This window comes from Trematomus bernacchii, unplaced genomic scaffold (assembly GCF_902827165.1).
Source record: "Trematomus bernacchii unplaced genomic scaffold, fTreBer1.1, whole genome shotgun sequence".
NCBI lineage: Eukaryota > Metazoa > Chordata > Actinopteri > Perciformes > Nototheniidae > Trematomus > Trematomus bernacchii.
In genome coordinates, this window is record NW_022987803.1 from 13,250,067 (window position 1) to 13,260,737 (window position 10,671).

Sequence of the window (10,671 nt, forward strand, 5' to 3'; positions counted from 1 at the left end):
TCATCACACCTGGGTAAAACAGATTAAAATCTACCGCAGAACAGAAAATTAAGATAAAATACGAGAGATATTTATGAGAATATTTCCTTATGTGGCCCAATGTGTAGTAAAAATAAACACCGAAATGTGTATCTGGATCGTTTTTTTCCTAGGGTAAAATAAAATGTAACATGGGAGTAAAACTGCCCAAAATCTTAAAATTGACTAGTAAATAATACAAACAAAATGTACCTTTAGGGTCTTGTCTAAAATGTACTTTTTAAAAAAGTTTTATATTTTATGTAAGCACCATGACATCAAGTCAAATTCCTCGTACGTGTGAACCTACCTGGCAATAAACCCGTTTCTGATTCTTAAATCAAATTTGTATTGATGATCAGGTGGCCGTTCTGGAGGCAGAGATTGGCCAAGAGCGCCCCCTCGTGTTTATTGGTGCAATCAACAATTAGTAACCTTTAATAGATATGCAAAATATGTCTAAGAATCTTGCACTGTGTCATATTACTCTGTCTGTTCTGTTTTTGTCATCTAACAAAACTGAAAACATTTCAATGTGTTCATGCCCTCAAATATTTTCAGCTAAAAAAAAAATGGTGGTTTCACATAGAATCCATTCCTTTTTCACCATATACAAAATAATTTACACTGACAATCATACTTTCTTTACAAATGAGGTCATTTATTTCAAACTAATTCAGAACACAAACAAATGATATAGAAACAGTACAATTGATCAGGAACACACTATTTCCAACGAATCTCAAATAGGCAAGATATCTTGAAAAAAGGGATTTGATTTTGTCATCATTACCACCTTAAGAGTGATCAGACTCCATGCACATATTTAACACCTCAGCAAATAGTATTTATTAACAGAATCTAATGAGGTAGCATCTTTTTATAAAAATTCAGCCATTCAAGATGTTCACGAAAATGTTCTTCCAGCCTTCATAATGAATCGAGGTGAAAGCAAATTATATTAAGGATATACTCAAACAAAACATTGAGCTACATTATATCAACAAACCTTTGAAGAAATCTAAAGAATTTCACTTATTATTTTAGAGGAAATGAAGGAGGCATTTGAACCAGATTTTTTCCTTTTTATAACATTGGACAAACACAAAAAGGTATCACTTTCAGAATTCACAATACTGGAGAGGATTTGCTTGAGGTGTGTCCTTTACATCTGCAACACAGACATTTGACATATAAAGTGCATCCCTTAAAAAATAAACAAACACAATGCCGTTTTTTAAGTTATATGTGGATCTAAGTTTCATCTGAGCACTGTATGGTTGTTTTCATAATTTAAAAAAGACAGGTTAGTCAAAAATGATTGGTCTAATGATACTTCAACTGTTGCTAAGTATCATGGGGGCTGTAGTTGAGCATTGCAGACAAATACAATTGGGTCAATTGATTAAGAGATTAAGTAGACTGAATAAATATTGATGACCTCACAGAGAAGAAAGGAGTTATTACCTTTTCCTCATCTTTGATTCTTCATACCTTGAAGTTTCTGAACATCTTGGAGTACATGTCTCTCTGTTTGTCCAAGCTTTCTTTATAGCACCTAAAAAAAACACGAAAACCTTGTATACATATCTTATGGAGTGATTTATAGGGTAGCATGGCCATTTTAAACTAAAACATCAAATATGCTATACAATAGTCACATGTGAAGACATTTTTAAAAAGCCAAACCTTTAATGAAAGTATAAGATTTATACGTTTATTTTACCTTGAGACAAATGCAAATTGTGGGTCCTTCTAAACTTACATTGCCACTTTCCTCAGCAGGTTGTTGATGTCAGTGTCAAAGGGTTTCTTTGCCTGAGCGGATATGAGGCAGTGCTGGGCGCTGTCGTACTCGTGCAGCTCCAGATACGCCTGATGGCGATAACAAAAGTTTGAATATCAAATTTAGAGCGAAAACAACTTGCTAACTGGTGAGAACTGTGGCTCAAGGTGCCTAAAATGTGCAAACGTATAGTTAAATCTTAGTGAAAATGTACAAAATGTTCTTTATTCAACTTAATCTTAATACAAGGGGATTGGGAATCTATTGTGTCTGCTTCTGACATCATCCCTATTTTTCAACTCCTCTGTGATCCTTTTACATTCAATATCAGGAGCGTTAAAGACCCCTACGGCTTGTGAGGATTTTTATCTGATGGTTTTGAGAACAAAAAGGCCCCATCTGACCTGTCCGCTGCGGAAAAGAGCCTTTGTGTTGGCGGAGTCTATCTCCAAGGCTTTGTTGCTGTACTTCAGGGCTTTGTGCGGTCTTTCCAGACGGAGCTCAGTGAGGGAGAGGTTCAGATAGAGAGGAAGAAGTGCTTTCTTGATTTTCTCCTTCTCTTCATCGCTCTGTGTTTTCCTGTTCCCAAGCAGCGTTGTCCCCTGTTGACAGAAAACACAGAATACCTTACAAAATCTTACTTTAACAAATATACAAAAACAAAGGCAATGACTTAATAGATGTACCTGTTTATAGCGGTCTTTGGCGTTGAAATGGCGACTCTGGTTGAAGCAACGGTTGCCAAAGCTGCGTACTGTGTTGACAACCTCGAGGAGCATAGACAGAGGAACCGTGTTCTGCTCCTCCTGGAGACAAAAGTGAAAGGAAAAGTAGCCAATAATACAAACAGAACATCTACAAAGCATTATTTTCTCTTATTCTGCATTGTGAAAAGAACAGTGGCTGATATTGAAAAGGATACATTTCAGGGTGCTGATCAGGTGCTGATACATACATTAGTCAACTGAAATATAAAGAAATATTCTCTTGTATGACATAAGCACAGTGGCTTGAAAATGTCTTGTGGGATTTTTGACCTTGCAACAACAAGACACCAGAAGTTTTCCTACCAGGCTCATTGCGATGAAGTCATCCACTTGTCCCGAGTCGAGAAAGTCGAGGATATGAACCTCATACAGAACCACTGCAGCAGCAGGGATGAGCGGAGGACAGCCCATTTCCCCGTAGGCGTACTTAGGCTGGAGGAGAAATCGAGAAAACTCTCCTTTCCTCATGGTCATCAGACCCAGCTCCAGTCCCGCCAGCGTCACATCTGTTTAAGATCATTTCAGAAATGATTATTCTTTGTTTTATTAAGGAGAACTCTATTGAACCTGCACAAAAATCACTGACCTTTTCCTAACTTCATCATCCGGGGGTACTTGAGGTTTGTGGTGGTTTCAAAAGGCTGGTCAGAATATTCCAGGAAACCAGAGTAATGGGCTGTGGAAGAAGTAGAGTTTGCGGCAGGGTGAAATAATTCAGCAAATTGTGCCAGAAATGATATAACAAATTTGTGTTTGTACCTATTACTGAAGCATTTTCAGGAACAGGAGGGCCATCTCCAGGTTGGATCACCTCTTTCAGGACGCCTTGATCTCCCAAGACATCACTCATCCGCTGGCGAAGCTGCTCAAACGGACTCTACAAATGGCAAGCAAAGCCCTGAAATATCTCAACACTGTAACAATTTCATCTGTGTGTGAAATCACTGTTAAGAATAACATGAGCTAAAGTGTATATCTTTTTTTAAGCTTGTATGCAACTGTGCTACAATTCAGAAGGAAACTTAGCTTCTGAGTATCTGCACTAGAACTACACAAATATATAATATAATATAAAGTATACATGTAGTATTTTACTTTGCAGTATTCAACTGGTACACAACATGTATAATTGCATGCACTTGTCCATTTAAAATTAGGCCTATTTTGCATCCATGACATGTAGAAAGGAAACATCCACAATTGTAAAAGTTAGCAAAAGATAATGCATTGTTTCATGGAGTTTCATGATAATTTTTGTGTGTGAATTATTTTATTCCCCTATTCACCTGTGAGTGTCCCCCAATCACACGTCAGCCTCTTTTAAAGTAATCGTGAACCGTTTCAACAAAAACTATAATATTTTTGTATTAACTTTAGGAAAGACTGATGCTTATCAAACTCAAGATAAAGACCCATACGTAAAATACCGGGCGGCAGTAATGTGAATTTTAAACGTCAGTGTGTTTTCTACATGAACATGTGGCTCTCACTGACATGGACAGCTAGTTGGCTAACGCTAGCCATGCTAACCAACGCTAGCCGTGCTAAGCCTCCTCAACGTGATAACTTACCGTGGAGTGTGTCCTCCTTAGCCGCTCTTCAACGCTTATTAACCTCCGGATACTGGGCACTAACCCGTTTTGTCCTGACATTCAGTCGGTTGGTGGGTTACGCTAACAGAGCTAGCTTTATTTAGTAGATAAAAGGTGGCTTTATTGAGGGTAAATTGGGGCACCGGCGGAAGGCGGGGTTTGACTTTGATAACAAACGAGACTCAACAATTAGTGGGCAGCACAGAGGGCCAACAACTGTCACTGCTTCCCTCTATTCCACCAGCTTGTAATGCAAGATACAAATATGCCATTTAAATGTAGGGTATGTAAGTTTGAGAAACCGGCTCGAGATACACTTTTTGTTATATTCCATGGAATGCTCACGATAGCAATGAATATCTTAAGTGCTTTGACAAATAATCCATAAATCATCTGTGGAAGCCGTAGTACTGTAAAAAGCACGACCAATCATTTTAGCCGGCCCGTCTAAAATAACTGGATGGCCTACCTGCCTGTCAGCCTTCCATCTGGTGCACAACTTTATCTCGTGCCCCCATTGGTCATGTGCGCGTTCGTGTGTGTTGGAGGAGGGGCTCTACTGTATAAGGAAGTGGCAGATTTTCTCCGGTCGTGTATTTTCAAATTCTAGCGATCTCGAGCCGGTTTCTCAAATGTACATACCCTACCTTTAAAATAAAGTATGATGCTTCAAAAAATTACAGTTTAAGGTATTTTCTTCACAATTCACATTCATAATATCCAGATAACAGACATATTATGGATTATGGGCAAGAGGGGTTTGTACAACATTTGTTATGAATCAATCTGCAAGATTGATTTATTATATGAATCAATGTGCAGCACAATAATCTGCTACATATTCTCCAAATATTTCCCAGTTGTATATTTGAGCATTTTCAAAATATGTCGTGCAGAGCTATGGATACTTTTTACCAAGGCAAGGACCACCTTGGCCAGGGCTCTTCTAGTTTTCTTTATTTATACAGACACAAACACACACAAATCATGTTGCTTAAAGTATTTAATGTAAATCCAATGTTATGTAGTATACAATCATCATTTCAATACAGGTAATACTTTTTATTATCAGCATAAAACACTATAAACCTACACTCAAAAAATCTGGCATATGACACATGAATATAACACAAAAATGAAAACTGCTAAATTAACTAAGTCATTCGATTTTTTTGTACCTTGGTCATATTTTTTACAGAATGCTACAGGTGTCATTTCTTATGATAATATTATAGTAGGAGGTATGTAAAGAAACAATACAAAACAATATTTAAACTGTACAGAATATGCTTTAGAAAACAGACAAAGTTGGGCCATTTGTACAAGGAGGGATGTGACTATTGGCTATAAACAAAGTTATTTAGCAGAGAAAGAGATATGTTATTTGTGGTTGCTTTATATTCTCGATAGATATACCGTAGTTGCTCTTGCTAATGTTAACATAAACATAGCACAAATCTTTGATCAGTTTACCCACTGGAATGTATCAGGAGCTGAGATTAAGCAGTAAGCCATTTAAAAGCTTTCCTCATTGTGTTCATTAGAAGTTCTGCAGTTCAGCTGGGTAGACAAAGTTGCTCCTGAAGAGTTTATAGGCTGTGAACTGTCCTGCAAATATCATCATCACCAGGCCTGAACCTGCACGAAGAGGGATTACATAAATTAGAAAAAGAGATCAATCAGAGGTAGCTATGGCGGCCAGCAGCTGTCCTTAAAAAGCCTGAATCTGAACAGGAAAAAGTATTCGAGAGGAAAAAGAAGAAGAAGAAAGTGGTAACCTTACCCAGAGCTATCCACCAGTGCTCAGCCGAAGGGAAGTCTGACATCACTGCGGGAACATAGAAACGACGTGTTAAATGTAAAAAAACATACTACACATTATCCTTATAGCTACAGGTGAAAAAATGATACAAGTTCAGCTATTTTTGCTAAATCAATATTCTGCTAGATATCTTTCAATGTTGGCTAAATAGCTCTCAGAAATATATGCTGTGACTGTAACTCTTAGACACAAATGGATAGTGCCTGTGTGAGTGCCAATACATTTCTGAAGCACTGACACCATTTCCAGTTACATAACCAGGCCCCCAATCCTATCAGCTGTTTTTTGCTTGTGTGTGTGTGTGTCTTATTACCTGCTACCGTCATCGCGACATGCAGCAGTGTGACAGTTATGGCATAATCCCAAACCCACTCCTCTACAATCCATGCGAATACCAGGCCTCCCAAAATATAGGTCACTTCTGTGGAGATAACACCGACTGCAAGGAGGAAGAGAGAAAACACATGCCGTTTTGAATTTCTAACCTGCTTTAGAATCACCCATTGTTATAGCACAGGTTTTACCAATCAACATTATGCATTAATAATGGCTCTCTTCTTTTTAAAGTTCCCCAGTGAGCCAGCATGAAATATACCAGGACCGATGAATAGTGACACTTTGTCTGGCGCAAGTTAGGTAAGAAGAAAAATGGGATGCAGAGACAGTGACCCACAGCCAAAAGGCATTTCAATTCTTATTAATTTTGGCCCATGGCCCACCTTTAAGTTTTAATTTTGGCTCACTAAGGGAGAAAGTGTATGCATTATCCATATTTAAACCATTAATATCCCTTACAAGCTTTTAGGCCGCTTTTCAATATCTGTAGATACAGTATAATCCTACAGGGAACCTCAGCCTTATATGTAGAAGTAAAAAGTAGTATAACATTTAAATACTAAATAAAGTAGCACCTTTAAAATAGAAGTACTGGAGTGAACCTACATTGCACCAATGCTACTCACCGAGGTATTTGGGGCTCTGCCATGACGGTTGTGTTGTGTAGTCAAAGGGAGCCAATAAGCTGTTGATCTCATGAACCCTGGAGACACAGCAGGAGATGATAAACACATGCAAAATCCACTTTGGTTCTTATTCATTCTGTTTGAAATGTACTTTCTCTTAGGAGCAAAAGGCCAAGGCTTCACTATGTAGTTGCAGTTTGTGTGCGTGTACCTGAGCAGTCCTATGCAGAGACTGACCACGACGTAGTACAGAGAGTAGAAGCACGCCATGCACATCAACAGATTCTGCAGGACGACCTGAGGAGACGGAGAAAGAGGAAATGGGAATAAATAATTCAGATTTGTCCTGTTGGGCTGGGGCTTTCAATATCACATGAAACCGGCTTTGTTTTTTAAAGATTTTCTTTCGGAGGGAGGGTGAGGAACGGATAGTGTCTTTAAGTATCTTTCAATTATTGATATTGAAAAATACTATTTAGTGGTTCTTTCTGCGACCATCTTTACATATTTATATAATATTTCCCGCATTTGACAGCTAAAAAAGCGAGAGCCTTTAATCAATCAATTCAATGTCCTATATCAACCATCCACATATGCTTTCTTCAAATAAACAAGGTAACAACAGAGAAAACAAGACCATAAGAAAATACCTTGACATTATGTCAGGGATTTTAATTTGACAAGAAAGCTCTATATTTGGAGATGTTTACTTTAACATCGTTATTTTGTGCATTCTGTGTCTCCCAAAGCTATACAAATCCCTTTTCCTCTTTCCCTTCATCGCTGATGAGAATACAGTCAGACAGCAGCAGCCTGCCTGCTAAAGCCTAGTTTGATTGATTTATGATTAACTGCAGCCTCTACAGGAAATATGCTACAGGACCTCCTGAGAGGAGAGATAAAAGACCTTTTCCTCCCAGCTGACATTCCTGCTGTCAAACACAGGTGTAAGTGATCAGATTATTAACGATAATCTCTGGCACCTGGTTAATGAAGTGGAGTCATCGTTAATCTGATTAGTTACACCTGTGCCAAAGCAAACAACGATGAAGAGCGCTGATAAGATTAATAACTTTCACTACATTGGAGTAAAGTTGTGTGATTACCCTACGGATTAAACTGTCAGCTACTTTTTATTGAATTATTAATCCTTCAGTCTATAAAATGACCAAAAAAAAGGGAAAGACCAAGGTCCTTTTTCATTTCTTTCCCCTCTCTAAATTGTTCCCATTTCCACACAATGCAACCACTTGTAAAACTCCAATTAAACTCCCGATATTGTCATTTTTTAAACGTTTCATATTTTTGGTATATAAAGGTTTGTTGTACAATTCATTTATTTCATATATATTGTTTATAATATATATATATTGTATATTAAATGTTTTTTACATATATTTTAATACGTTTAAATATTGGCTTTTCTTCCAATGTATAACTGTTACTGTGTTTATTTATGCACCAAAACACAAACCTTCTTGGCAATAAACCAAAATCCAATTCTTATAATGACTGTAATATCCTACAAAATGTTCAAAGCACAAAGATATTCCATTGACAGTATAGCCCTATAAAACAGAAAACAGCTGCATATCCTTGTGCCTTTGTGGATGTATACATATGACATTTATGATATTTATGTTCCAGAAGGTGAATCCTGCCTTCTACTTCCTGGAGAGCTTCATGTCTGCAACAAAAAGCTGCCATTGCTATGTTTCAGTCTGCAGTGTGCTTGGTCCGGAGCGTGAGACAGTAACAAGCTCAACAAGCACAGGGGATCATTCTTATATCTATTAGTGGACATCTAATTTATGGGGCTACAGTGCGTTAAAGGTGAGGTGAATCTAATCCAACACCAATGCAGCCAATATGTTTTCACCGTCTGCAGGCTATACACTATTCCAGCATGAACGTATAAAAAGAAATAATAATAATAATAATAATAATAATAGCTTGGATTTATATAGCGCCTTTCATGGGACCCAAGGTCGCTTAACAAAGAAGAATAGGGCAGAAACAAACATAACAAAACAAAAGGCAGTCAGACAACCAGTCAGACAGACAAAACAACAGATAGATTTAGGGGGAATGGAGTGGGAGGGTCAATCTGGAGGGATTATTTGTGAGGTGTTGAGTTCGCATATCCACAATATGTCTCTCTAATTGCAGACTCCACTTTTAACTGTGTAAGGTTCATCCTCCTCTTTGCTTCCCCCTAATTTACTCCATGTTACCTCCATATTAAAAATGAGCAGCAGTGAGAAGTGGAATGGGATAAAACAGCATGCAAATGTATTAGGATAGTGAGTATCGTGACACTGTAAGAGTGATTTAACCGTGGCCCACATTTCATTTTCTGACCCACCTAAACCAGGTCAGAAAAGTAGCTGAGCTCATGCTAATTCCCTCAGAGACAGCTAAACATAGCCCCGGTTTGTTTTTCAGCTCCAGACTAGACTGATCTCCAGACCAAACTGACTTTTGGTTGATTACACATTAGCATGCTTAAAATAGGTAAACAGCAGTCTAATGACATTAAAACATATAATAATCAGATTTTTTAAATTATAACTAATGATAAAATAACAGTGAAAAAAGCTGGGATATAACTGTAAATGATGAAAAAAGCAGTTGATTATGAGCACCAACTTTCGCTTAAAAGGCATAATGTAAACACCTCACTGTGCACCGAGCCAGCTAACACGCACTCCTTAATCCTCGCTATCCTAACACACTCTCCCACATCATACAATGTCCTTACCCAGGTATCACTGGGTGTGGTCTTGAGGGAGAGGGGTCCATGGCGTTTGATGAGTGTGAATCCAAAACAACGACAGCAGTAGTCCAACAACATGAATGGCTGCTGCTCTACATGAGAGCATGAAGGCTACATGTGTGTGTTTGTGTGTGTGTGAGGAAGCATGTTATGGAGGAGGAGGGAGGATTAGAAGAAATGGGATTACTACTAAGAAGAGAACTAAGAGTAAATCCTAAATAGGGATAAAGGTGAACATACTCCAGTATATATCCAGTATATCCAAGTGGCACATTTACATAAAAGCCCAAAGAAGGAAGTTGAATTTGAAGTTAAATACATAAAGGAAGTGCTATAGACACAGATTTATAATTGGATTATGGTATTAGTAAATGTATTTACCTGTGTTTGTACATACCTTTAGGTAGCTTCCTCATCCCTCCATTATGTTCTGCTGGCTCCTTATTTCACTTTCCTTACTTCCTGTTTTTCTACAATCCTCTTTTGTTCTTCTTCAGTTTTCCTCTAAGTTCATCAAGTTTCCTTCCTTCATTTGTATTGCTACTCCTTACAAAACAAGTATGAAGAAGAATACATTCTGATACAAAAATAAACCATTTCAATATGTCACTTGGACTTTGGGAAATGTCTATTTTCTATTTTCCATCACCTTCCAATCAAAACAAGTATTGATAATGTTGATAATTGTTAGTTTCAACCACATCACGAGTACATTTTCCCCATTGAAATCAACTGACTGAGCTCGAGATAGCAACACTGACAACATACCCCGCCCTATAACATGACCGTTATCTTTTCATTTTAAATACTTTTTCTTCACCAATGTTTACCTGTGAGTCGTCCTGGATGTCCAGCTTTGGAAAGATCTGCAAAAAAACATCATGAGACGAAATTAGTGTAGTCTGGTAGTTTTTAGTATCAACACTAGATGGCAGCATAGCCTCAAAT

The 10,671-nt window shown here is 37.8% G+C and overlaps 2 protein-coding genes across 3 annotated transcripts; both read right to left on the reverse strand.

Moving 5' to 3' along the window:
- Positions 1-657: 657 nt before the first annotated feature.
- Positions 658-4,378, reverse strand: fkbp6 (FKBP prolyl isomerase 6). 2 transcript variants are annotated; one of them, XM_034150682.1, is made up of 9 exons: positions 4,143-4,378; positions 3,331-3,448; positions 3,158-3,247; positions 2,875-3,077; positions 2,491-2,610; positions 2,209-2,406; positions 1,784-1,893; positions 1,513-1,576; positions 658-1,189 (listed from the first exon to the last, which is right to left on the reverse strand). In XM_034150682.1, exons 1-9 carry the CDS (start codon positions 4,221-4,223, stop codon positions 1,184-1,186), a joined length of 990 nt encoding a protein of 329 aa, XP_034006573.1. In that variant the 5' UTR covers positions 4,224-4,378; the 3' UTR covers positions 658-1,183. The 2 variants fall into 2 exon arrangements, with proteins under 2 accessions (XP_034006573.1, XP_034006572.1); XM_034150681.1 differs by having other exon boundaries at positions 1,486-1,576.
- A 792-nt stretch (positions 4,379-5,170) lies between these two features.
- On the reverse strand, positions 5,171-9,828 carry tmem244 (transmembrane protein 244). The gene is made up of 6 exons (XM_034150736.1): positions 9,709-9,828; positions 7,159-7,244; positions 6,948-7,024; positions 6,299-6,424; positions 5,947-5,991; positions 5,171-5,801 (listed from the first exon to the last, which is right to left on the reverse strand). The coding sequence occupies exons 1-6, from the start codon at positions 9,799-9,801 to the stop codon at positions 5,704-5,706; spliced, it is 525 nt and encodes a 174-aa protein (XP_034006627.1). The 5' UTR covers positions 9,802-9,828; the 3' UTR covers positions 5,171-5,703.
- Between the last annotated feature and the right edge of the window lie 843 nt (positions 9,829-10,671).

What these genes read in the sequence shown, in the direction of transcription:
- fkbp6 (XM_034150682.1), bottom strand. Translation starts at nt 4,223, where the DNA reads ATGTCAGGACAAAACGGGTTAGTGCCCAGTATCCGGAGGTTAATAAGC. An exon ending in TGAAAATGCTTCAGTAATAG is followed by an intron (nt 3,248 to 3,330) that starts GTACAAACACAA and finishes CTTCTTCCACAG; the next exon opens with CCCATTACTCTGGTTTCCTG. An exon ending in GATGATGAAGTTAGGAAAAG is followed by an intron (nt 3,078 to 3,157) that starts GTCAGTGATTTT and finishes GATCTTAAACAG; the next exon opens with ATGTGACGCTGGCGGGACTG.
- tmem244 (XM_034150736.1), bottom strand. Translation starts at nt 9,801, where the DNA reads ATGTTGTTGGACTACTGCTGTCGTTGTTTTGGATTCACACTCATCAAA. An exon ending in CTCTGCATAGGACTGCTCAG is followed by an intron (nt 7,025 to 7,158) that starts GTACACGCACAC and finishes CTGTGTCTCCAG; the next exon opens with GGTTCATGAGATCAACAGCT. An exon ending in GCACTGGTGGATAGCTCTGG is followed by an intron (nt 5,802 to 5,946) that starts GTAAGGTTACCA and finishes CTCTTCGTGCAG; the next exon opens with GTTCAGGCCTGGTGATGATG.